General features: G+C 39.3%; 1 protein-coding gene across 2 annotated transcripts; it reads left to right on the forward strand.

Annotated features, from left to right (window-relative positions):
* Positions 1-2,866: 2,866 nt before the first annotated feature.
* On the forward strand, positions 2,867-26,633 carry ACAD9 (acyl-CoA dehydrogenase family member 9). Of its 2 annotated transcripts, XM_064454315.1 has the most exons (18): positions 2,867-3,049; positions 4,748-4,841; positions 7,204-7,305; positions 10,339-10,445; positions 11,851-11,951; positions 13,704-13,782; positions 14,737-14,911; positions 15,496-15,569; positions 17,018-17,093; positions 17,788-17,858; positions 18,217-18,336; positions 19,200-19,328; positions 21,002-21,081; positions 21,667-21,793; positions 23,739-23,816; positions 24,677-24,805; positions 25,799-25,871; positions 26,342-26,633. In XM_064454315.1, the coding sequence occupies exons 1-18, from the start codon at positions 2,900-2,902 to the stop codon at positions 26,440-26,442; spliced, it is 1,866 nt and encodes a 621-aa protein (XP_064310385.1). In that variant the 5' UTR covers positions 2,867-2,899; the 3' UTR covers positions 26,443-26,633. The 2 variants fall into 2 exon arrangements, with proteins under 2 accessions (XP_064310385.1, XP_064310386.1); XM_064454316.1 differs by lacking the exon at positions 19,200-19,328.
* The last annotated feature ends 1,049 nt before the right edge of the window (positions 26,634-27,682 follow it).

Genomic DNA, 27,682 nt, shown 5'->3' on the forward strand with positions numbered 1-27,682 from the left:
TTTTTTTAGCAGCATATTGTGCAATTCTGTGCAAAGCATCATGAAGACCTTTACGGGTAGTTTCACAGGGTGGATATGCTATCATCCACTGTGATTTGTTCTGCAATTGGAAAAAATCCTGGGTATTTCTATCGGATATGCTCACAATACCATTCTCATGCTTAGTGAATGAGTGCACAGGGTGGAGCATGCTGGCTGCTGTTTCAGTTCTTTTGAACTTCCTGATGAGGTATCTTTTTCCTGCTGTTTCCCAACTACCTAGCCTTGTTTTCACTGTTTGGATCATTTTCTTCACACAGTCTTTTCCTGTGCTCTTTGTTCATCCTTTCTTTAAAGTTGCCAGATCACTCCCATTGGTACTGACCAGAACCAGTCTGACTTGTCTCAGTGGCAAGTGGCCTCAGCTTTAGCACTTGTGTCCTTAGCATATTTAGTGTGAGGAAGCGGTCCCTGGACCCACACCTCTTCTCCTGACACCCTGGAGGATGTGTTAGCTACCAGCACCTCTATCTGGAACTGGGATGTAGCATGAGTGTGGCACCACTCTTTTCTACACTCCACCATTTCATCACAGTGCCAGACAGGTTCCCTCTCAGTGATACGTGGGAAGGCCTTCTGCTCAATTAACTGTCATGAGGCTGAGCAACAGAGCAAACTTTTTACTTTTCCTATCCATACAGTCTATACTATAGATACAAGCACCCCATAGAGGCAGCAACATGTTATCACTCCACCCCAAAGACTGCAAAGTGTTGGAGCCATCTCAGTGTTCCCTACCTGCCCCCTGGTCCTCCTCCCCCAGACTAGACATCACCTCTGTCTTTTCTTCCTTTCAAAACTAAAACTTGAACCAGAACTGAACATATGGAGACTAGAAGCTCACAATCAGTTTTGGTAGTCAGCATTCCTGTAACCACCTAACTGTGGAAGTACTGTAATCTTAAAGAGAAGTGGGGTCCTGCAGGTAGCCTTTCCTATCTATCACCTTTTGCAAAGGAATAGCAAAGTGGGCTGGCTTTTCTCTCATAAGGCATCCATGTTTCATACAAAGACAAGTAGTTGGTACAGATTATTAAAACTCACCCTTCAAGAGACTGTCAAAAAAACTGAGCACTCAGCAGTTGCATCTTGATCCCATGAATTATACGTGTTAGTTGGGTATAAGGAGTCTGTGAAAAGGAACACCTTTCTGGTCAAGATGCGTTTGTTTCCTCAGAGTTCTGCATGTGTTTGGACTCAACACTGTCTGGCCAATTCACCAGCTAATGAGTGAAATACTTCTCACCTCCCAGGCATACAGCATCACATACTTGTGTGGTACCGTTGGCTTCAGTCAGCATGCGCAGGGCTCTGACAGATACCTGTCTGCTTTCAAGGGCTTAGGATTTGAGGATTCCCACAATATGAATACATATACACATACATAAAACAAAAACAGTGAGCAAAGCTGTGTGAGAGATCAGAAACATTTTCTTACCCTTTCCCTTCCCCTAATCCTCAGAGTCCTTTCCTATTCCCAAATTGCAATGTGGTACCTAAGAGGCAACCGAAATAGCAATTTATTTGGACTACAGGATTAAAGGATTTATATTTTATAAGTCGTAAGTAAAGTGAGTGAAGTAGATCAGTTCATTATGCCTGTGTTTACCTTTAGTGCTTGTTCTTTTGCTGAATGCCTTTTTGTTAAATCCCTAGCATTGTGAAAGTCTCTTCACAGAAGAAAACAAAATGAGGGCAGCTTAAGAATGAAAGGCAGCAGGACACGGCGATCCTTAAAATGAGACTGTAAAGTCAGCCTTTAAAGGACTTGAAAGAAATATTTCAAACAAACTAATTCTACCCCTGTGTAAGTTAAGTTTAGTAGTCATAAAGTACTTAAAATTCAGAGAGCGCTCCTACCCACAGATGACAACAGTAGGTGTTGGGTGGTGATGCAGCAAACTTGACTAGTGACCTCTTGTACAGAAATGGAGCAGGGTGTTATTTCCTAACCAGATTTCAGTATTTAGGTAACTCAGTAGTCTGGCATGATGTTACCACCTGATTTTTTAATAGAACAAAAACTGCTGTCAGAGACACAGCAGATGAAAGCAAAGGAGAAATACAAACCTGAGTGTCCTCAGTGCAGTGCAGTATTTACCTCAGGTCACAGTGGTGGTTTGTCTTTGGTGCTTAGTTACATATGGAAATGGCTTATTAATGAAGGGCGGTTCAGGTGAGGGCTGTCAGCTTCTGACATAATCCTCCTCCCAGTTCCAGAGACACAGGGAGAGCTGTGTTTTGATGGAGATTTTGTGGTGATTTCCATCAACTCGATGTGCGGTTCAGCACATCACCCAGATCTAGAAGGCTGTGAGCTGATACCCCCTTGTCTCTGGCAGGTGGTTCCTGTCCCTGTCCTGGCCTGTGCTGCTGCTTCTGAGTTGGTTCGGGAAGATAATTCAAAGATGTGCTGCATGGTCCAAAAAATACTTTTTTGGTCAGGCTGTCCAGTTATCTGGCTTGTTTTCCGTAGCTACTGTTGGGCGACAGCTCGGCCCAAAGCTGACGGAGGACGGGGAAGGGACTGCATCAGGGTGGGTGGCGCCCGGATCATAACGGTCTGTCTGGGCGCCCCTGCGGGGAGGGATAAAATTGCAGGCACTTGCATTCCTGAAGCAAAATGAACTCCGTTAACGTGTAACCTCCCGGCCCGCTCCGCCCGCCTGCAGCGCGGTGCAGTCAGGGGAGCGCTGCTGTCGTGGTCCTTCGTGCTGGGGCAGGCGGCCGGCGGCGAACGGGGCTGCAGGCCGCACCGGGTCGGCCGCTGCCTGACGGCGGAAGGAGGCGCGCTGGCGTCAGCGCGCCGGGACGCTGTCACGTGCCCCGGCGTCAGCGTGGTGCGTGGCCGAGGGAGGTGATGGTCATGAGCGGGTTGTTGCTGCGCGGCCTCCGCGCCGCCCTGCCGTTCCCCGCCGCCTTCCCGCTCCGCGCCGCCGCCCGCCCCCTGCGCACCGCCGCGCCTCGCCCCGCCTTCGCCAAGGAGCTCTTCCTGGGGGCGCTGCAGAAGGTGAGGGTCCCGCCCCGCTGCTCCGGCCGGGGCCGGCGGCGCCTGAGGGGCGGGCGGGCGGTGTCTCCGGGCGCTGCGGGTGGCACCGGAGGGCGGCGGGGCCGCTCCTCACACCGAGCTATCCTTTGGGGGCGCTGGTGAGGAGAGGGTCCGCGGGCTGCGGCGGCGCGGGGGAGCGCTGGGCGAGGAGGAGAAGGGGAGACGAGGGCCGCCCCCGTTCCCTCACCGCAGCGGAGCTGCGCTTGGGCCCCGCACCTGCGGCCTGAGCGAGCGGAGGAAAGGTGGTTTTGCGGAACGCAATCCGTGTCACAGCTGCGGCCCTCTGCCGCGGCCAGGCGCGCTTGCCCTCGGGTGTTTCGGTTGGACTGCTTCAGCTGAGAAGCTGATGCTCGTTTAAATAAGTGGACCTGTTTACACCTGTGCACACAAGGCGTGCAAGTCTGGATACTCAAGAATGGGCAGTATCTGAAGGACTACCTTAAACCACAGTCCCCTGTTCTTGCAAGCCTAGCAGATCCCCTACGGAAACACGCGGGTGTGTTTATGCTGGGCTCTGGGCATTGAGCAACTGCATTCCGCAAAACTAATGTCAGTTTATCCTCTGTTTACTTCAGGGAACAAGACTTTATGCAAACTTTTGCTTACAATATTTTATAGGGAAGATTGAAGTTTTTGTTGTGTCTGAGATGCCACTGGACTACAAATTTGAGCTACTACTTTGAGATATAACGCTATATTAAAACAGTGCTTGTTAACCTAAGGTTTGTGTTTATCAGAGATTACAGGGTTAAATAAATTGAAAGAAGGAATAACTCAAATCCACTGAAATGAGTTGAGCAACAAAGTCCTGAATCACACCTTGTCAAGTAAAGTGTTACAGCAGTTAGCAGTCAGACTCCATCACGTTAAACCCATGCACCTGTATGCCTTCCCCCCCCCCAACCCCCCCCCTCCAAATTTCAATCCAAGAGTTTTGTGAAAAACTATAGGATTTACTAGATCCTGAATTTTTGGAGCTGACATGATTCTTCAGACTATCATGAGCGGTTTTGTTTGGGCAGAGATAGACTCTGTTATTTAGTAGGGGTCAGATGATAAAGATTAGAAGTGTGCTTCTCATGTAGTCTTTCATGTGTTCTAAACAACAACTTGTGTTTGTTACTTGGAATTTTTTGTTTATTCAAGCCTGTCAGGTCATACTGCTTTGAGTTTATGACCAAAATACCAGGGTGGTGATAAGGAGCAGTACACAATTCACTAACCTTTGTACCCGTGACATTAAACAGGTGGGATGTGCTATGTGTTTCCAAGGGAGAGCATTTATGGGCTGAGCTTGTAAAACATTGCAACATGAAATTGATTCTGATAGAAATTAAAATTAGCTATTTTTTAATCCCAAAATGGGATTACATTGACAAAATTCAGGGTTGATGGAGGATTTTAAACTCTTTATTTCTTCCTAATGTTTCTGGTTTTCAGATAATAACTGTCTGATTTGGTTTTGAGATGTAGCAAAGTTGAGTCCTGTGGGTTTCCTCAGATAAGGCTGCTTCTGTTTCTGAATGTTTTTCACATTTCTTAATTTTCACAGGTTTTTAGACTCTAGTATTTGAAAGGCATATGTTCTTGAATTTTTATTTTAACTGCATGATTCATGCTTTTTATAAAAAAGAGTAAAAATTTTGCTTCTTATTTTAGGAAGAAGTTTTCCCTTATCCAGAAATTAGCAATGCAGAACTAGAGGAGATCAACCAGTTTGTAGGACCTGTAGAAAAATTCTTCAATGAAGAAGGTATAGTTATTAGTTTCTTATTCACGCAAGTGATTTAGTGATTAGAAGGTGATTTAACTATAGCAGTTTAATAAATTTTTAACTTAAAATGTTTAAGTTATGCCTTTATTGCCAGTAATACAGTGCTGCTGATTCTGTAGGCATGTTCATTTATGGGTTTTTTATATGAAGTATTTGGATGTTGGTGACAAGAAATAGATCTTCAAAACAGAAAATAATAAATAGCTAAAAAAACCAAAGTAAAAGAATTCTGGGATAGAGATAGGATTTGAAATTGTTTTTAGCTCAGTTGATTAATGCTATTTACCATTTCATATATTGTGAATTTTTTCTGAAACTTTTTAACTGTCCTACTGTACTAAAACTGGGTTTAGCAAAATTCAGCAGATTAGTAAATGAAGACTCCGTGAGAATCTGTGAAAAATCAGAAGTATTTATGTTTTTTCAGCATTAGTGTTTCTATTTGTGAAAAGCCATATTAGCCATATGCATTCCAGATGGGGTTGCAGGGTGTTTCTTTTATTACTGGTGCAATAGATAAGCCAATTCTAGAACAGCTCATTTCTAAAACAGAAATTAGTTTTTACAGGCAGCAGTTTCTGAGGCAGTTAAACAGTGTCATCTCAGATTTCCCACTGACAAAGATACTAGGCCTAGATTGCCAAACACTGCAGGCATTTGAAGAAGCCTGTGATTATCACAGATAACAATTTATGAGATCCAGGTAGTTTTAACAATAAAATTGTAATGTTGCTCTCTGATGGTAAATTAAGAATTTGTGCAGATTACATTTTTTTAATCATTTGCTCTGTTGGGGAACTTTTTTACTCAATAAATGAACTTGATATATAAGGGAGGAATCAAAATGTCAAATTACAGAGCCTTAACTGAAGGTAGAAATTGCTCATCTTTGTTTGAATTCGCAGCTATTTCTGTTTAGTTATTCAGGGTAATTTATGGATGTGGTAAAAATAGGTTAGGAGAATGGTCTTAAACAGTTAGAAATTTGATAGGATTGGCACTGGGGTAAGGAAATTCATCTCAGCAGAGTCGTTAATGAAGTGTGACAGTGTCCGGACACCATAGGTCTGGATGGGCATAATGCAGGAAAAGGTAAAAAACCACCTTTCTCTCCCCAAAACAGCTGATGGCATACCACAGGTACACATCTCGAACTACGTAGCTAAAAAGTTAGTGCAGGGAGCAAAAAGTCTTTCTTTAAAATTAGTTTTCTTTTTTAATAACTTAGAAGAGCATCAGAATGTTTAGTTGCCTCCTATTATATTTCATGCAGAAGTTACAGCTACATTTAAGTTGCTTCAGGAAAGGCTGTTGGCTTTTGCAGAGTTCTTTCTTTCTGTGTGCTTTTTGGAAAGATGGCTCGTGTTCCTCTTGCTGCAGCTTACAGCCTTTCTGAGCCGCTTAATGCAATTCTTGTTTATTTTCACTGTCACAGTACAGAACAGGTCTTGTAATCCCCCAAGAATTTGAATAACTCATAAGAACAAGATTTTTGCAATTAACTCATTTATGTACTTCTTTTAATCCTGACCTAGACATAGTTCAGATAGAAAATCCTGGAAATAGTTTGTTTATTTCGGTCATGGAATCTGCTAACATGCACAAGCACAATCTGTACACATAGAAATGTTTGAGAAAATGAAATAAATAAATAAAACCCAAGTCCTTTTCCTGTATATGTCATGACTTTACAGCCATAATCATTATTCTTGTGATCTTCCAGCTGGTTCCATATTTTCACTTTGATGGTGTATTAAGGTGGGCTACTTAAGGGGAACGTTGTTCTCCAGAAATGGATTTGGGACTTCGCACTGCAATGATTAGGATTTACCTGTGTGATTGTCATCAAAAGGCTAGAAAATCATTGTTTTCCGCTTTGCGGGAAGGAGAACTGGTTAGGGTGGCAGGCTGTGGCAAAAACCCCCCAACCAACTCAGTGCATCTTACAGAAGCAGGTTTAGGGTTTGAGACTTTTCGGACCACAGTGGGAGGAAGGCAAACAGGACCATCAGCAAGATCAGACTGAAGCTAGAAAGAGTAATTCTTGTAAAGTTAGGGATGAGAAGTATGCCTGTATCTGGTGCAACAAGCACTATGTCTTTTCTAAAAATCCTTCAGAAGACTGGAGGAAAATCAGAGCAGAGAGGGATGTGATGCTCCAGCAGCCCCTTTTTCTGTAAGTTATTTCAGTTCTTCAGGTCTTGGCTCTCAGGCTGATAGGTAGGCTAACTCCCAGCACGCAGTGACCTTGGCTCTGATTTGAGAATGCTGCAGTCTGAGGGTTGGGTTTTTTCCTGCACTGGAAAACAGTTTCAAATTATAAAACCTTCTGTATTTGTAGTGGACTCTAAGAAGATTGATCAAGATGCAAAAATCCCACCTGAAACTCTAAAAGGGCTGAAGGACCTGGGTCTCTTTGGCATGCAGATTCCAGAGGAATATGGTAAGTTAGTTATCACAAAAGGATAATTCAGTAGTCTGTGTTAAGTAATGCATTTTTTGGGTCTTGCAAAATGTGTCTGTACTCTATCCTACGTGTAGTCCTTTGACTTGTATGTCTAAATTAGGAGGTGAGGCTTCCTCACTAGGTAATAAAGAGGTGCGGGCACCAAGAATGTCTATTGGCTCTGTAAGGGAGCTCTGCATACACTTACCTTGGGCGCCTAAGTAGATAACTGATTTTAGGTGGTGTAAATTCCTCTTGGCATAGCATTTTCCTTTTTGCTCTTTTTTTTATGGATGCAGTAGAGTAGCTCAACATTCTGCTGTACTTGCAGTTCTTGGTGATGGTTCCTAAAATTGTACTGGGTCCAAACTACAGTGTCTTATGGAACAGATCTGTCAAAGCTGTCACCTGTCGCTGGCAGAGAGGGATGTGTTTGACCTTACAGAAGTGTAAAAGTATAATGTCTATTTATTAGAAGTATGGCTGTTGTATAAAATCTTTCCTATGCCAATTGAGATCAGAGACATTAGTTCCTCAGAGGATTAAGCCTTAAACCTGCAGAGGAATTTTCAAGAAAATGTTAATCTTATTCTGATGCATAAAACAAAAATTGGGATTGAAACTAATATTTTATGTGAATTTATAAAGAAATTAGATCATTGCCTTGCCTATTTTCTATTATAAAAGAAGGAGACTTCAAGACAACTGCTCAGACGAAGACAAAAATGTGTTTGACCATCTGTAGAAGATAGTTTCGGGGAAAGATACCTAATTTTTGAAGGGAATAGTGTGAAACAATATATTTTTTCCAGTGATTACAATACTATAAAAAGCTGGAGACATACCTGAGTATTAAATGTGTAAAAGTAATACCCTATTTTTCATAGCATTTTTTGTTACATCTTTTTGTTTATTGTATTAGGCAACATAACTGGTGTTGCTGTGCTGCACTGATTTCAGTTCTTTAAATAAAGTGTTTCTATACAAATTCATTAAAGTATATTGGACAACTTGCATGTACTGTAACATGATGTGATCTCTGTTGATTAATTGTTAATGCTTTGGAATGCATTAGAAGTGGTATTAAATGTTTTTCATCGGTATTCAGAACTAGGCAGGGCATTGTGAGAGTAAGATGGAAAAGAGGCTTGCAAGCTCTTTCAAGTTTTTCTCTTCAGGGTAGTGTGTGGGGAAGAGAAAGGTCTGGACAGAGCACCTTAACCCAGGTGGGAGGAGAGAGGGAATTAGGAATTAAGAAATATATTGGAAGAAGACGGGAGGTTAGTGTCCACTGAAAGGAGGTGCCGGAACTAGAGAACAAAGGACAACTCAAAGCAAAGCATTAGGAAGCATCATGATACTGGAAGTGTAACTTACTATTAATAAACTAGAAATAAGTTTCCCACTCTGTTAATTTTTTTAAAGAGTCTGAAAGGCAATGTATTTGTGACTTCGAAGCCACACTTTAATAAAATGTTATTGTTGTTTTGATCTTGTGTTGTTTTGAAGTTTGTGAAATAATACTCTCTTAGCTTGCAGTTTGTGAAAGGTTGCAATCCATTCAGCATACTTGTAGAAAATCATAATCCCATTTTCTGTTTTTTAAAACTGCTGTGTTAGTGGTGTTTGTCATATTTTAAAACCCTTCAGTCACACGTATTCAGTGCTTCATTCATTGGATGGTATTTTTCATAACACTTTGTAATAGTGGCATATTTGCCAGAAGTATTAAAATGCAGAACATTAATCGGAAAAATGAAGCTCGTGTAAATGATAGAATAATGGTGCTCTCTAACATTGGCATCACTGGAATTACTGTGGACGTCATCAGTAGTCTCCAAGCTGAATCCTGAACCCAGCCCCTCTTAGAAAGGGGAAAAGAAGTAAGAGTGTGTATAGATAGGAGTGGGACTCTTAATTCGTGTAAGCATGCTCTGAAGAAGGCTGTGATGTGAGTTAATGGTATCAGGGAGGCTTGTTCTTGCCTTTATTCAGTATACATAAAATCATAGGGCTAGTGAGATATCTGCTGAAATAAGGTGGTGTTATCCTGACTTCCACCACTGCCCTGAGGAGAAAATTATTAACCTAGACAAAAGATTATCTTGATTAGATAAAGTTGTTTATTCAGCAGTAATATATAAAATACTCTTAAATTATGGGGAGCGGGACTACTAGTCCTGACGTCATAACATTCTCGAACATTAGACTCACACGGATGCAGCTTTGATTTAATCTACTTCTTTTCAAGCTCCTTACAAATAGTCTGTGTATTTACAGCAGTGGAACACAAAATCCCTCTAAAAAGGATGTGCTGGTGTCAAGTTTGGTTCTTGATATATTCACATTTTTTGATTGAAGAAATTTTTGAAGTGTTGTATTTTCCTCCTTTAGTACTAGTTTGGAAGTCTCCTTGTTAATGTCGTTGGTGTCAGTTTTGCTGTCTAGGCCATTTTGTGCAGTGAAGCTGGGGGCAGCCTGGCTGTCTTTGTGTAGCAGTCCCAGCCCAGCCCTGAGACTTGTCCAGCACCACTCCCTCTGCTGCTTGCCCTGCAGATGGTCACCATAGAGGTGTATATGGGTAGCATGGAAATGTCACCCAAAAAATTCATTTAATCCTGAAGCACAGAAATTCAGACTAGAGCAATTTTTATACTGCCTCTTTTCCCATTTTCACATACAGAGTGTTTTAAACAAGCTCGTTTTCTACCATTTGATGGATTATTCTGAATTTGCTGTGTGTGCATGCATGCTTGAACACAAACACATCTGTTTTCTGAATAGAACTAGATTCAGCACAACTAAATGCTTATTAAAAAAGGTAGTGTTTTCAAAATGCATTCTTCTGGCACAGCTGCAGCAATGCAGTGCTTATTTGTGGACGTATTATATCCAGTCTATACTAAGATGTCCCCCGGATAACAGTGTTATAATCTTGATGTTTCTGTACTTGCAAGGGATTTTTCTGGGGGAAGGGGTGAGTTAAATTGTAAGGTATCTACTTAGAATAAAACATAGTATTTGTTCCAGGTGGTCTTGGTCTGTCAAATACCATGTATGCACGTCTGGGAGAAATCACTTCTTTAGATGGATCTATTGCAGTTACGCTGGCAGCTCATCAAGCTATTGGGCTAAAGGTAATGCTTTTCTCTTTTGTAAAGTAGTTCTACACAGCTTGTGTAGAAGAGGTGAGGTGTTTCTAAACACAGAGTGTGGGTGTAACAAATAAGAGATACTGGTGAAGCATAGATCGGGTTGAACGTTCTGACGTCAGGTTGGTTGTGTTCCCAGCACCCTCTGCCCGTAGCTTGCTGTAAGGCTTTCATGCAGCATAAAGCCTGACTATGAAGTACACCAGAAAATTATTAGTTCAGGAAACACTGAGATAATAATTCTTAGAAAAAATACCTTATATGATCCCAAGCTCTTTAAATTGAGAGAACGTGATAAAAATAGCTAAAATAAACATTGAAATAAATAACATGTCTGGAGGGGCTAAAATTATGGGGAGATGGGACAGCTGTGCAGAGAATTCAGAAGGATACAACTTTTTCTAGCTGAATGATGCTGCATGTTGGGGGACCTCAGAGAAGATGACTCAGCCAAGATCAATGTGCTGTAGCGAGCTTGTGAATTTTAAACTCATTTTCTGTACAATACAGCATTAGATATCTACCTTTCCATGCATTTTATGGTGGATGGATGGCAGTAGTCTGAAGCTTGAAATAGGATTAAGTTAATTATAAGAAGAAAAAATCCTTTGTGGAATTGAGCAGACAATGCTTAATAAAAACAGGTATTTATTCCTCACCTTACTTAAAATTTGGCTGTCTGTTGAACAGGGACAGTCCGCTGAGCTGATTTGTAAAGCAGTCTGATGAGAAGTGTAGTGTAAGTCACGACTACTGTCACTCCCCTGCTGTGGCCAGTTTGGGGTTAAACCTAATTTTGCTGAGTAACTGCATCTTAGCTATTTAACTCTTGGCCATTTAGCTTTATCATGTATTTTTGTATTTTGTTTGTCCTTCGTAAGAAACCTGCTGCAAAAAAGACACATACAACAGAGATAATTAAAGTAAGTGCATTCTCACAAAAAGTTGTTGAATGCCTATGGAGCGAAATAATTTGGAACCAAAGTAAATCATGTGTTCTGTTCTCTGATTAGGAGCTTTGAAAATTGCTGCTTTTTGGGTTATTAAAATAAAATTATAGTGATAGTAAGGAAGGTATGACAAATTATAAGGGAAGGACTATCTCAGTGCCTTCAGAGCAATAATTAAGTCTTCACTTAAGCATAAATACAGTGAAACCTACCCAAGAAGGCAGACTTAATAAGCAATTTCCTATTGACATTTGAACAACTGGGTGATAACTGACATATTTTAATGCCTGGTAAATAATAATGTTCATTGTTTATTAAACTGTCTCTTGTTATGCCATAAAACTTGCAAATTAAGCTTCTTGAACTTGGCAAAGCTTGTCGGCTTTATTTCTTTTTACACGGGTTGATACTGAAAAGTTTTATGTTAATTCTTCGTTTAGGGAATCCTCATTGCTGGCACTGATGAACAGAAAGCGAAATACCTGCCTAGGCTGGCATCTGGGGAGCACATAGCAGCTTTTTGTCTCACTGAACCGGGAAGGTACTGGTTTCATAATCATAAAAGCTTCAGAAAGCACCAAAACACCTAAATGATTTTTTTATTATTTTCATCTTCATTACAGTGGTTGCTTGGCTAGTATATTAGATCTTTATTATTTGGTGCCTATGGCCTCAGTATATAGGTCAGGTTTACATTTTTTTAGAAAAGGTATGCTTCAAATCATTTAATTAATCTTTTCCCGATGTGCTGCTTATGGCAGTTTCCATGAAATCACTAACCATTGTTGTTCTCATCCCAGGAATTCATCCATTTAATTTCTGGTATTACTGAATATGAATTGAAAATATACTTTGTGCTGTGTTAGAAATAATGTGCTGAGACTGTTCTAGGATGCTTTGCATTCTTTTGCAAAATTATAAAAGCCTGTATTGAAGGAGTTACCAAAAATAATAGGAAGAAATTTTGGTCTTTCCTTAGCGTTTCAAAAAGGAATCTTTGTAACAGCAGCTTCTTTTCAAAGATCAAGTTATTTTTTTTTACATTACCCATTGACTGTTGCTAATGGTGCCAATTCGGTTAATGCAGAAGATGTAGTTTTCTTATATAGGCAGATGGTTTATGACATGATTGTAAAGGAAACTGATGGAAGGACTGAGACCAGTTGAAGGTTTGAAGCTGAATCTTGCTTGTCCTTACAAAACTATGGTTTGAAACTGTCTTTTCTGAATTCTTGTCTGCTAGAATGACTTGCAATGAGCATTTGATTTACTTGCTAATCTTCATGTTGCTGTGATGTAGATACCTCCTGACCATCAGTGATCAGAGTCCTAAGCCAGTTTTTGACCCTCTAAAAGCTATCCCACTTGCCAGTTAAATTTAAACTAGCACAGATAGTTTACCAAAGTGATCCATGGAGGGGACTTGGAAGTAACACACAGGGCTAACCACGTTATGAAATTCTTCTGATGTCTTTATTTAGCCCAGTATTATTTTAAAAGATAGCTAGTCTTAGTAACCTTAACTTCAGTCTTAGAGACCTTAGATCTAGTGCACAGAAGCAATAATTTTGAGAACTGAATTTTAGAAATCTACCCCTATTGAAATACCAGCTGAGATCTGGCTGTTCCAAGAACTTAACAGTTGTCTTCAGCTGAAAGCCCAAAGTGAGCTGCTGTGGCATTTTCATTTATGGAAGAGAAAACTTCTTTCAAGGGGGCAATTATGTGCTGCTTGTTACATTATGTAATAAGGTGGTGGTTCATGGCCTTTTAATCACAGAATGTAAGTTTTTGATTGCTTTGTTTTAATTCACCTGCTGATTTTGCTCTTGTAGAAAGTATTTGATGCGCCCAAGTGCTCATTGATAGAGACTGTCACATATTTATTTTTCACTTCTGATGAGCATTTTTTCACTTAGGATATGAAATCAGGGTACGAATTTTCTTAGGAACAACTTAGATATTTTAAACTTCAATTGTGTATGTTCACATAGCTCAATGTGTAGCTCAAAAAGTTGCTTGCGTGGCATTCTGAACATTTTGGTCAAGTCCTAAGATTGGTAACATACATGTTAATCAGCAGAAATATCCCCTTGAGTAACTTAAGTAGATTTCTTTAGAGCTGTTGAATCTACTAAGTTTCTGTGTTAGTTAAGAATTAAAATTTATATACTACTATTTAATAGAACTGTAAACATTCCTTTTTAAAGGATGGGAAGAAGAAAAAAGATGTAGTTTTGTTTTTTAAAGCATGTTTATTTCTTTAAACATTAATAACTTGTTTGGCTTTCAGTGGAAGTGACGCTGCATCCATCCAGACAAGAGCAACCCTCAGCGAAGATGGGAAACACTTCTTATTGAATGGCTCCAAGGTATCCACTCGCAGACTGGAAATACGGCGGGTTTTTGTTACAAGTTTATAGAAAGCATCTTTGTCTCTTGCAGCATTGCAGTCAGTGGGTTTTGCTAAGAGGCTAGCTTGGCAGCTGCATCAGAATTTTGAGGTTTCCAAGCTAGTGAAGAATGGCCATGTCGAAAAGACAACCCATGGTGTTCTAGGGCCACAGAGATTAGACAAGCACACTGTTCGGGGAATACCCCTCGCTAAACTCGTGGTAAGAGATAGGAAAAGCCACTTTTAAGTTCCTTCTCCATATCGCCAGCTCATGGTGCTCACCTTCAGGGAGGGTTAGTTAGTTAGCTCCCCTCTGTGACAGCATAGGCAAAAAGAAACCTAAACCCATGTTTTTCCCGCTCTGTTCTTCATGCCAGATTTTGTAGGTATTTTTGAAGGAAAACCTGGCATTGAATTGGAAATAGGACTGCTTGGAATGTTTCTGCTAAAGGAAACAGTGGCAAAGTAAAATCCTGAAGAAGTGTTAAGATGTACTGGATTCAACAACGTTTGGTACATTGCAGACATGATCTGCAGTTGTTGATGGATTTGTCTGTGATGTGAAGAAGCTGTATGTGTGTGGCCTGATGCAGAGAATTTCTCATCAGAGTTGTAATTATTTTGGGCAAAGTGGGTCTACAGTCTGTATTAAGGATATACAAGCTTTTGTGAAAAAGCACCATGGATTTTAATTTAATTCAAATCTCTATTACAAGCTATTTTTATAGTTCTCTCAGCTTACCATTCTGTGGTCAGCTCTCCTTGGAAATGTGTTCACAAGAGGCAAAGCTAGTAGCAGAACAGTCATTAGCATTATAAGGGAAGAAGCAGCAAGTTTTCACCACACTCTGCTGGTCTGTTATGAAACATGAACAGTGCTCACAAATCAGAACAAATATATTTCTTACATATCTTCCCTCTCTCAAAACAGGTTTGGATATCAAACGGTGGTCTTGCTAATATTTTCACAGTATTTGCTAGGACAGAGGTTGTTGATAAAGACGGACAACTAAAAGACAAAATTACCGCTTTCATCGTAGAGCGGGATTTTGGTGGAGTCACCCATGGGAAGCCTGAGGATAAGTTAGGCATTCGAGGATCCAATAGTAAGAATCACTTAAAACTGTTACCAGAAATGGTTTTAATATTTTAATGTTTTGTTTAGATTGTCTGAATTTAGAGGTAAATCAATATCTATTCCGTATAACAGTATAAGTCTCATGTTTCTTTACCTAGCTTTTCCTATGAGTCCTTCCTAATGCAAGGCCTGAAATAAGAAATCCATACCGTATAATCCTTTTCTAGGCATGTGAAGCTTCCCTAACTATGCAGTGGAAGAAATCACTTGGAAGATTCAGTAACCAAGTAGCTTTAACCTAGAAATGATTATAGTTTTTCATCATCTATCACTTCGTCTTGACTGCTATATCAGTTCCTTAAAACAGAGACAAAATGATAGTCCTCTGTTTACACAATGTATATTAATTATGTTTTGAATAATTTACATCAGTAGTTGATGTCAACTACAGTCTTTTCCCAAATTCTAACTTCTTTGGCAAAGCATATGTAATTCTGTCATAGTGCATTAGGAAAACTTTGCTTCTTGATACAAAAAGAATCAATTACATTCCTGAATGCCTTTGAAATGTTTCTACATAATAATTGAACAGTTATTAACTCTGTGTTTCAGCTTGCGAAGTACATTTTGAAAACACGAAAGTGCCTATAGAGAATGTAATTGGAGAAGTAGGAGGGGGATTTAAGGTAAGCAGCAAAAATAACTACTGATGATTTTTTAAAGCCTGAAGGAGACTTTTGTGGGTTTTTTTTCTGTACTGAAGTTTCCTTATTGGTAAAACAGACATTGCCAAGCTGAAGAATACTAGAGGATGGGCTTCTCTGTTTACCTCTTGTGCTTTGTATTAATTGGTTTTGCTGGCACAGTGCACGAGCATGCCATAATCTCAGATTTGTGTGTATGTATTCTTTTCTAGAGCTGGTTCCACTATTTGCTTGGCTTTTTATTGTTTTTCATGGTATACTATTCTCTTCAGAAAATGGAGCAACTTTTTCAACAGAACTTCTGAATTGAATCAGGGAAATGTCTTCTGCCGTTTTCTACAGCCAGAACTGTGGACCATGTAGAAAGGGAGAGAAGGAAATTAACATAGCGGGAAATGGTTCGAGGAAAGTCCAGATGCTATCCAAGGTCCCACAGTAGTCAGATGGTTTTCCAGGTTAGATTATAGCGCAAGAAAATAATGGGAGGAGTACACTGAAAGGCTGCCTCTGGCATCAGCTTCTCTTCATTGCATCGAGAAGTGTGATGCCAGTGAAGGTAACACTGGTCACTTTGTTGTTGTAGTCTTTCTCCGAGAGTCTGACGTGTGGATTTGCAAAACTGTTCTTAATGATCCTTCTCAGTTTTCTTACTCCTTCTGTAGTGGGCAAGTCCAGACTTTAATGCTAAATGAAACGATTTTCTTTAATGTATAAACGTATCAAAAGATTATTTTTATGGTTTCTTCTTCAGATAATTATCACAAAATAAAATATAGGAACAATGACTTCCTGCTAAATTTCTTAAGTCTTTGAACTGAGTCATTGTTAAGAAACAGTAATACTAGATTTCAAAATCTATTTTTCTACGTTATTGATCTGTATTTTCATTTCTACACCTTCCGTTCTTATTCCCTTTTCTTCCACATTGCTGAAAGGGATCCGAAGCAGGAAAGCATCCATTGCAGGTCAGCTGCAGAGAAGATTTTTATATTGGGCTGTTGTGTACACACATTAAACAATATTCTGACTTTCTTCTTCGTCTGTTTGGCAAACTAAACAGTGCTGTTCAGTTTAAATGTTGTTTGTCTAGTTGCAGATAAACACATTGTTACCTACGTTTTACCTTCATGTAGTTTGAATAGAGGATTACTTCCAGCTCACTGGATCATCAGTATCTGAAAAGCTATATCAAATATTAAATTGGCTGTAGTAGGTCACCTTAACAGACTAGTTTTGAAAAATTATTGCTGGGTGCCGAATGCTCTACTGACCAATACGAGGGCACATGTCACAAGATAGGAGGTGTAGTCCAGTGATGAGTGAAATTGAGGAAGGCATTAAAACATGAAGCACGATAGCAGTAACCATCATGGCCTAAGGAGAAGTTCTGTGGCAACAACATTTGTAGCTAACATTCATTTTCTTCACAGGTTGCCATGAACATCCTAAACAGTGGAAGATTCAGCATGGGCAGTGCCTCTGCTGGAATGATTAAGAAACTGATAGGTGGGTGAATTAGGTGTTCTGGATTGCAGGACACCATGCAAAAAAAACCTGATCTGCATAAGGTATATAGTGCAGTTAATTCAAAATAGTAACACAAGTCTTGATCATGACAACATCACTGTATTGTTAGTCATAACATGCTTTGTCTTCTTTAAAACACTAAAATAATTTTTATTGAAAATTTTTATTAAAAGCCTTTGAAACACTGAATTTTATTTGGTTCATATAGTGGAAAGTTACTGCCTCTGTTGAATTCTTCTGAGGTAAAATATTTGTACTGAGAGAATAACCTATATACTGTTACTATATACCATTGCTTTTAGAATGTATAATCTCCATGAAAACTTCCAACTTGAATAACTGGCTCAAGGTTTACACACAGTAATAAGTAAGAAAATTGGTTTCTACCAATAGTTACCCAAAATAGTAACAGAAATCCCTCTTAAATAATTAATTAGCCCTAAAATGTGCCTCCTCTAAGAGTACAGGTTCACACCTCAGGCACAGTGTTCCCAGGTGTGGTCAACACCGTCATTTTGAGAGAGGTTTTCACAAGCTGCGGCTTCTGAAGCAGCAAGGGATTTACTATGTTGCGGTGTCAGAATCAGTCAATAGAAAGACACTATTAGCAGAAATAGTCTGTCGCAGTTATAGTTCTGCTGTTTTGAGATGGATTTTTTTTTTTTTTTTAAAGAAATGACAGCAGAGTATGCTTGTACCAGGAAACAGTTCAATAAGAAACTGAGCGAATTTGGATTAATTCAGGTAATGAAAACGCTAAATCTCTGTGCTTTGTATTGACTAAGTGCAAGGACATAGATAATGTTGGGGTTCTTTTGGCTGTACTGGTTTGAAGAAATTGCTAGAGGCGTTAGATTTGTGTAAACCTAGTGCAGGCTTCTGTATGCTGATCTTTTAAAGATCTCGAATGGTAAATGTTTAAATGAATAAAGATTTTAAATTTTTGTTAGATTTTTCACAATTGTTTTGCAGGAGTCCTTTGTATTACTATTTGATAATATGTTAAACATATGAAAATGCAGTTGTAGTCTTAAGTTTCAGGCTTGACTGTGGGATTTTGCATCTGAATTACTGTATGATTCCTTGCATTACTGTTTGACAGGAGAAGTTTTGTTTCATGGCTGTGAAGGCATATGTAATGGAGAGTATGGCTTACCTCACTGCAGGAATGATGGACAGGCCAGGGTTCCCAGACTGCTCTGTGGAGGCAGCCATGGTCAAGGTAATTCATTTTATTGAAAGACTTGCCTACAGCTTTAAGCTAATAAACACTAATCCCTCTCCTGTTGTTCAGTCTGCATTTCAGATTGCTGAGAGGCTCATGTATTATATTTAGACGTAAGATACAAAAGTCTCAGCTAGATAAAAGAATAAACATTACTGTTTTCTCTTGTTTCCCACGTGCTTTTGATTACTTCAGATTCAGGCTTTTGTCACCATACCAAATAAAAACTGCATACAACAGGTTTGGAACATCACGGTCCCCTCGACTTCTGTTTTTATGTGGCCTCACACTGTAGCAAGAGTAGAAAGACAGACGTTCAGTTACAATCCCAGCTGCAGGCCTGGCTAAGGTGCTTCTTTCCTGGCTTTAACTCAGAATTCCTTGCAAAATATACGTAGAGAAAGAGTCAGGCCCTCTCCACTGGAGTATCACTGCATAAGGCATGCCTGCAGTGTGGGGCGGGGCTGCTGGCTGGCTGGCAGGCTCTGTTGAGGAGACCCCACAGGCTTCCAGGCCCCGTTGATGGTCCCTTACGGTGTGGTCAGTTCAAAAGAACTCATGTTCGGTGAATCTGAGCAGACATGAAGGGCTCCGACCAGCCAGCTATAGCTGTTTGGTTTGTGGCTCTGACTCTCTGAGGAATATTTCCTTGTAAAGACATGCTTCTGGATTGCAAGGAAACCATTTATGTTTGACCAAAGTATACACCTTGAGCCCTGAGGGTACTATTTCAAGCAAGCTTTAAACAGGACTATTGTAACAGCAGTACAAAATACTACAGCAATGTCACACAGGGATCATAACAATGTATTCTGTATTTACTCTGTAGCATAGCAATTTAAAATACTGTTTAATGGCAGGTGTTCAGTTCTGAAGGTGCATGGGCTTGTGTAAGCGAAGCACTGCAAATTCTTGGCGGCCTTGGCTATATGAAAGATTATCCCTATGAACGCTATCTCAGAGACAGTAGGATACTTCTGATTTTTGAGGCAAGTATGAGTATAATGTTTTTAGTGTAAACTGAAATTCACACTCTTACATTTTGTGAACCTGAGCTGAAACCTGAATATTCAGTTGCACAGGCCTTCCTGAACTAATCTTGTTTTCTTTGGCGGTATGGCTAGTACTTGGCGATAATAAAATAAGATGTGATGGGTTTTTTAGACTAACCACAAAGTGTGGGTTACAGTAAGAGCTGGCACCAGCTTTGCCTCTGGAAAGACAAACTGGTAATATATATACCCCTAGTGGTATATATACCATTAGAGAGAGACTGGTAGCGTATATACAGTTTCTTCTAAAATGTTAAGAAACTTTCTGGATGTCTTTAACAAAATATGAAGCTGTTTTAAATACACTGTCATGAGAAAAAACAGTTCCAGTTCATGGCTTCAGTTTGTTGTAGTTTTGAACAGACTAAAGGATTCTAAATTAGCATAAAAGCCTAAAGCTACTTTAATTGACGAAAGTAACTCATTGGTTCATGGTCAGTAAATAGTTGTAACTTCACATGCTGACTCACGATGCAGAGTACATCTGCATGAGCAAGAGCCTTATGAGAATGAAGTTGGCCATCTTGCTTTGTACCAAGCAGGTTTTGAAATTTTTGCTGCTTTTATTTTCATGTATCTGTACTAATATAAGTGATAGGATTTGGTAAGAGGTATGGGCAAAATTTTAATTTTTAAACAGATTTCTCTAATCGGATTTTCGGGGGTTTTTTGTGGCTAAGCTGCTCTGTTGGTGCCTAGACTTGAGTAACGTTTCCTCTTGTGTGCTTCTCACAAGTGCAGTAGGGGAACTCACAAAAGGTTAGAAGTTTAATGAACTTACTGATGTGCATTTATTTAAAAAGAAAATGTTGGCTGTGAAATTTATTCTTTCCAAGCTGGATTATCAGTGACTATTCATCTGTACATCTGAGTGAGACTGTCCATCTTCTTGATGGACCATTTAGAAATGATAGTTTACCTCCTGGTCAGGACAGCAAAGATCTCAACTGCAAGTTAATGCAAGCAAGAATTTTCTGACTGCAGTTCAGTGCATAGCAGTCGCCTGGCTGCTCTTGCATATATGTGTGTCTTATCTTCACCACTAAATGAAATCAGAATATATAACTGAGCTAAAGTGATACATTTATGAGATAGTGAACATTTATGGATGGACAAGAGAAGGGGAAGACTGGCAAAATAGAGCTGCTTGGAAGACATTCATTAATATTGTAAACTTTACAGTTAACTGAAGAATCTGTCTTCAGAATTATACATATACTTTAAAAGAACAATAATTAATAGTCTTTGTTGGTTGCTTCCAGTACCCCTGACCCTCTGCAGCCACGTGTCCTTGACCTCTCCAGCTTCTCTTACGCTTCAGGCAAACTCAACTGGGAGTGCAGTTTCTGACATGAGTGTGTTTTCCTTAAAAGTGATGATCATCTTTTGTCTTACATAAAGCGCTCAGAAGAATTCTAGCTTATGAGTCCAAATGCGTTTTAGAACATTTCAAGGAAAAGCATGGCACATAAGTTATTTAGACATTAAAAGCAGGTTTAGGAAAAAAAAAAATGTCTAGAAAATACTAGTACAGCATATCTAGATTTCTGAAATGCTGAAAATACTTTGTACTTGACAGTGACTTCACTTTATATTATCTTTTTTTACAGGGAACAAATGAAATTCTGCGACTGTATATTGCTTTGACGGGTATGCAATATGCAGGGAAAATCTTAACTGAGAAAATTAAGTATGTGCTTATTTATTCCTAATAGTTTTTAATAAACTAAACAGAATCTGATAATTGTTTAACTACAGATGAGAGGGGAAACCGTGGGAAAAAAAAATGCAGTATTTCTGAATGTATTAGCTTGTCTAAAAGGCAGTTCAATGTTACAGGGGTCTTTTTTTCCTTTTTAATTGAATGTTTTATGTATGTAGGAATCTTGGACTTATTTTATCTTCTAATTCCAGCTTGTGTAAAATTGATTCTTAAAACGCCAGTAATTAAAATGTTATGACTCAAGATTTTATAACAGAGTTTTATTGGTAAGACAGCTGTATCGTCCATACTGAGTGCTTGTACTGGTCTCTGGAATTTATTGTGGGCGTTTTTGAGAGGAACTGAATATGAATCATGTTCTGTGCTTTTAAGGCCATATAATTGTCCTCTGGGCTTCATAGTAAAAAGGATCAAAAGACTTGAGGATTCATAGACAAACTGCAGGTGTTTGGGTAAAGCATTTACAATTTCAACTGGTTGTCTGAACCTCCTGAAACTTCCCTTGCAAACCAGGAAATGGCCTTAACAGCTGTTGTTTACCCAACATTTTAGGGAAATCAAGAAAGGAAACGTTGGACTGGCACTGGGGGAGTTTCTAAGCAAATTACGGGACACGATGGGCAGAAAAGTGGATTTGGGGCTAGTTGGTGATCGTGGAGTGGCGCATCCCAGCCTCCAGGTAAGGGGAAGGGGAAGCAGGGGACAGTGCTCTTGGATCAGATCCCGACACTCTTCTTTCATATTTGATTCCCTTCGCTGCTTGTCACAACCTGATATCCTGTATATGCAAAATTAAGCCTGTGCTTAGGAACAGTGAGATTTACAAATGGAAGCAGATGTTTACACCATTTCAGGGGTAGGGTATGGACTTAGTTACAGATATTATATGGGTACACAGCAAGGTAAAATGAAGATTGCTCTAAGTCTGTATTTATACCAAATCCAGGTTTATACCATTTTAGTAATTTCTATAAATTGAGCCTTCAAAGTATTAAAGACTTTGTTTGTTTGTAATGGTCTGTTGCTGCCCATCGTAATCAGCTCAGTTACAAACCACTGTTTTTTCCTGTTTAACAGTAACATGGTTTTAGGTAAGAATTTCTGTGAACTATATAGACATTCTTGCAAAATCACTTAGTAAATAATTTTTATGACCAAAGATGAATGTTCTGTTAATAGAAAAAAGGTAATGTGTGTTTTTTCTATGACAGTGTGTTAGTGACTGGAAAAACTGTAACATTTTTACTGTTCTGTCATTAGACCTGGCCTCCAGGTCAGATATTTCAGGCACTCAGGCAAGTGGACTTGCTAATACTGTTCTGTTCAAGAAAAGAACCTTAACAGTATGGCACCTTCTTTGGGTAAATACACTGTGTTCTGCAGTGCCACCAGAGTACATGGGTAGACTGTTATAACTACAGCAGTTCTGATATATGTGACATGCTAGATTTGAATTGCCTCTGAGTAGCTTCAAACCCACTTACTTGCATTCATATTACAAGAATCAGCATCATGAATTAGTTGTGTTTATGAATTAATAAAAGCCAGATATGACACTGGAAATTATCTTCCTACTTAGTAATAGAATTTGAGACCACTCATGAACTCGCCAGTAATAATCTTGATTTTTCAGGGTTTTTGTAACATACAGCACTTAGAATGAGAATTAGGTTTGCTGTGCAGAACTAAACCTTGCATAAGATTTTTTCAAACTATTAGTTGCATAAGCATAAAGATTGTACTGAAAAGTTACCAGAAGTAAAATTTAGAAAATTTTAATGCATATTTCAAAGAGGAAGAATAGTGCCTATCTAGCTTCCAGCAGCAAACTGGATAAATGTTAAAAAAAACCAGTGCTTTCCAAGAGAAAATCTAGGATTAGTTGGGCTTCAGGATACCAGGGCTGCATCTAAACAGCGATTTTCCCCCTCAGAAAAGAATCAACATTTTGTAATCCCATTTCTTGTAGGTAAATAGGGAAACTTTTTCTCCTTTTTAGATGGGAAGAAAGAGATGTAAAATGGTGAAAGATCATCTTTAAAGAGAATTCTGGTCAGTGGCTATAAGTTGATAATAAACACTGCATTTAGCAGAAAATTGAACTGTTGTTTCTTTAGGGAGGGAAACTTTGTTCTTGTGGCAGGGCACGCATCTTGGGGCTTACATCATTATTTTCTTCAGTAGAGTTGCCTGTTGGTTGTTCAACTTAGTGCACATTGGTCCTTCATTTTGATCACTCAGAATTTATTCCAGACCTCTTAACAGCATTCTGCTAAACTTCAGACCTGGCTAATGAAGAAAAGGAAAACTAGTTTTGTGCTGTAGCTGAGAACCCTAATGTGTGTCTTGCCTGCTAAACCCTCAGCAACCCTGCCCTCCTGCAGCAGACCACAGAGACCAGGGCTGTGCAGAGAGAGCTGCTACTTTCTCATGCAGAAGGTAGCACTGCCCAGGGTGTTGGTGTATTGGCTGGGCAGCGCAGGAGTAGCTCATGCTTCCCCAGAGGTTCTGCCCTAGAATGTCCTTGTTCAGCCAAGTGTCCTGTTTTAAGGGGGCAGGGTTGCACTTGCTTCTTTCCCTTTAAAGACTACTCAAGTTGTTGTATTTTCTGTTTTATTTTATAGGAAAGCAGCCAGAAACTTGAAGAAAATATTTATTATTTTGGAACTACAGTGAGAGGCCTTCTAACTAGGTTTGGCAAGGTAACTGGTATTTTTTCTGTTATCTTCATTGTTGAATAGTTTATCCTCAACCAAGTTGGCCTCACTAGAATCTAGAGCGAACTGTGTGTATGGCAAGAGCCAGGATTTCCTTTACATGACACATATCCATTGAATATGTGAAAATACACTGAAATTCTATACTCAGTGTAATGGACAACTGCTGTTCCGCAGTCTCAGTGAATTGTTTTCTTCTACCTCTGTAAGCACAAACCCTGGCTGCTCCAGTGACTGTGTTAAGTACTTTGCTGCAAGCAGAGTCACTGGAACCTATTTCCCTGTTCCCAGATGAAGCGCTATACCAGCAGTTTTTTAATTTATGCTGTTCATCCATATTGTACAGCAGATGCATCGATAATTAAGCTGCAGAGTGGTGTAGTTAAAATGGGAGAGACTGGATTTAGAATACCCTGCATTTTCAATTTTGTGGCAGTTAATCTGATGTGTTCTGAGAATGCTTTATCAGACTAGGCCCTGCCACATTCCACCTTACCTAATACATCTTTTGAACAGCCTTAATATATTTGGTACTTTAAATTCAGTGATTTTTGGCATTTACCGACATGATTTCAAGACACAGAAATTTTACTCCTAGCCAGAAGATTGTTAAAAGGTGGAACATAGTTAATCTGAAACAGTAGTTTAAACACAGTTAATCCAAAACTGTTACAAGGTGAAGCAGAGTTAATCCAGAACTTCCTGATTTAGGGTAGAAATTCAATGTAACAACTTGCCTGTCTAAGCTAAATGAGTATGTGCCTAAATAGAAAGTATGAAAAAAATGTTTGCTTAAAGTTTTAAACTGACAAACTACAAGCTAATAATCGTTCTTATTCTCCTAGACAATAGTGGATGAGCAGTTGGTTCTGAAGAGAGTGGCAGATATAGTTATTAATTTATATGCAATGACAGCAGCTATTTCCAGAGCGAGCCGGTCTATCAGTATCGGTCTAAGAAACCACGACCATGAAGTAAGTGTGTGTTAATATCAGTCATACCCATTTAATGTCTGTGCTCCTTGGATCGTCTGGCTTAACAATCAGTATTTATGACCATTCTGCCTCACTAAGTGTTTTATAATAAAGAGGCACTATCCAGCCTCAGGCTTTTCCTTGAAATGTTACAGCCTGTGTACGTCTTACAAGGCTCTAACCAGGTGCTTTTGTCTTGACAAGCCGACTTTTTCTCTCAACTCTGAAACATGCATGACCATGCTGCTGTCCTAAGAGTGCTCTAAACCCGCAGGCATTGCAGGCTAATGTGTCAGGCTTTGCAAAACCTCACAGACAAACAGCTTTCCTTACACTTAAAAGTACACTACATTTGTTAAGAATTTATATCTAGCACAGCAAACTCTCCCATAAAACCAACCACGCACCAGGATGTTTCTAAACTGACTGCTGCAAGGGTGCAGTAACCACACCAGGTGCCTCTCAGGTGCTCTGAACGTAGGCGCTGCATGCTATCGAAATATTTAAAATATTTACACATATATACACCTTTATGAATTAATTACAAATTTGCACATTCTCTTACACCTGCTAATACCATGCAGTTCTTCCCAAACTCTTTCCATACAATCATTAAATAGTTTCATGGTAAGAGTTATGCTACAGGACAAGTAAATTTGCTACAATTAAGTGTAAGCCAAATCCAAATGGATTAACCTTTATCTTCACTGGCCTTGAGCCTTCATATTCTGTGTATGTAAGCCCCTTCTGGATTCATTACCTAAAATGTCTTCTAGTCAATTTTGAGCAAAGGGGTCAGCCCAACCCCGGCACTTGGTAGCTGTGGGGGAAAAGTAGCAGCTAAGTTTGCAGCATAGATTACTGGCTTGCAGGACTCCATTATCAAATGACAAAACTAGACTTTCAGAAATCCAAATGACTGTGTTTTTACTACATTGTTTTGTTTATGAAATTGATTTCCTTGGTTTTAACTGAGTTTTACTATTTTCTCAGGTGCTTCTTACGAATATCTTCTGTACGGAAGCGTATTTCAAGAATAATTACACCATGGCTCAATTAGAAAAATGTAAGTTCTATAAAATAAAAGAATTTTTAAACTCTTATGGCTTTCACAGACTCCAAACAAGAAGTAGGTGGTTTTGGTGTGGCTAACAGAATAGTTTTGCTCTGCCTTTAATCAGGATGAGTAACAGAACTGGTACCAGTTGTATATAGAGAGTCTCTTCATTTAATAGCTAAAACAAACTGCAGTGATACTTTTTTCCCCCAGTGGTGAGGAGGAACATAAAGCCTGTCAGTAGCAAACATCAGAAAACCAAATAGGTCAAATACCTGGTTGTTAAGTACTGAGCAGTTAGGATTTTGGTCTGTGAAACTCAGTCTGTGATAACCAGTCTTTTTTTATAAGATAATGTTAAATCATTTCCTGGCACTGAAGTTTAGATACTTGCATTTGTATTCTAAAATCCTTTTTGAAAAAAATTCAGCAAATCTATTTATGGGCCTTCAGTTAACCTTCCTTCTGGTTCTCCACAGATGCAGATGAAAATCTGGATGACTGTATTAAAAAAGTTGCAAAGCAGGTACTGGAAAAGAGAGCCTATATCTGTTCTCATCCACTGGACAGGACGTTCTAATCAATTCCCTGACAGCAAATACTGATGAATGTAAAACAGTGACTAATTTTCTGCAGTTCAAGTATTTGGCACCTTAAAAATAACTATTTCATGAGTTTACCAAATGTAATTAGCTGTAACTGTGTAAAATAAAAGTTCTAAACAAAACTTCATATAAAAAGGATGAATAAAGAAATTTTATTTAAATCTCACATCATCTTACTAGATGTATATAAGACAGTTTCCCTTGGAGCTAAATAAAGAGAATTGAGGTTTGGACGGGGAGAGGTGTTTCCCCATGGAAAGGATTTGGTGTTTTGGTATCTTTAAGCTCAAATAAGCTACTTACTTACTTTTAGAGAAGCACTGAAAGACTTGCAGAATCAGAACACTTTAGTTTGGAATGGACCTCTGGAGGCCCTCCTTTCCAGCACACAGCTGACAGCAGCACCAGCAACAGTCATCTTTGCCGTGTCCAGGCGAGTTTTGAGCATCTCCAAGGTTGGGGGTTTCACTGTCTTGCTGAGCTCCGATTTAAATGTTCCTCCTTATATTTAATGAGAACTTCTCCATGCTGTCCTTGGCCTTGGTGTTAAGCCTTATGCTGGCCTCTTTGCTTTGTTTTGGTTTTTAAAAACAACAAATAGGGTGAGTTTTTTTTAATATAAGCTGTTGTCTTGGTTAAAAAAAAAAACCACCACCTGCCAAGGCAGTAGATTTTTCATGAGCATTATCCAGACTTGATGACAGTTTACACTTCCCCACCCCCCACCCTCTTGCTAACCCCCAAACATAATTTAGCTACCTCTTACCTATCCCTGCAAGGTCACTTTTTTTCAGTGACACATTTCAACAGGGTCCCCTTTGAGAATAATTTGCTGGCCAGATTCCATTAGGACGGCAATTATTTTGGCTCACAGGTATACATTACCAGTTATCTGTTGTTACTTGAGTGCTCGCTGGTTACCAGGTTACCTGGAGCCAGAATAACTTCGCTTTAGCATATCATTCTGGAGAGGGTCTTCCTGTTGGGCAAGGATGGCAGCATGTCCGTCCTCCTGTTCTTGCCGATTATTCACTCTTGTCAACAAATGACTGTTTATAGCAAAGTAACCTGGAATGAAAAAGGACTCCTAGGGCACGCTGTATATCTTTATCTACAACTTCCTAATAAAGTGTTGCAATTTTTCAATTAAAGATATTTACTAAAGACTACTGAATGTGTAAAATAACTTACAGCAATAGCCAATGAGCTCACCAC

Source organism: Phalacrocorax carbo, chromosome 6, assembly GCF_963921805.1.
Source record: "Phalacrocorax carbo chromosome 6, bPhaCar2.1, whole genome shotgun sequence".
Lineage (NCBI taxonomy): Eukaryota > Metazoa > Chordata > Aves > Suliformes > Phalacrocoracidae > Phalacrocorax > Phalacrocorax carbo.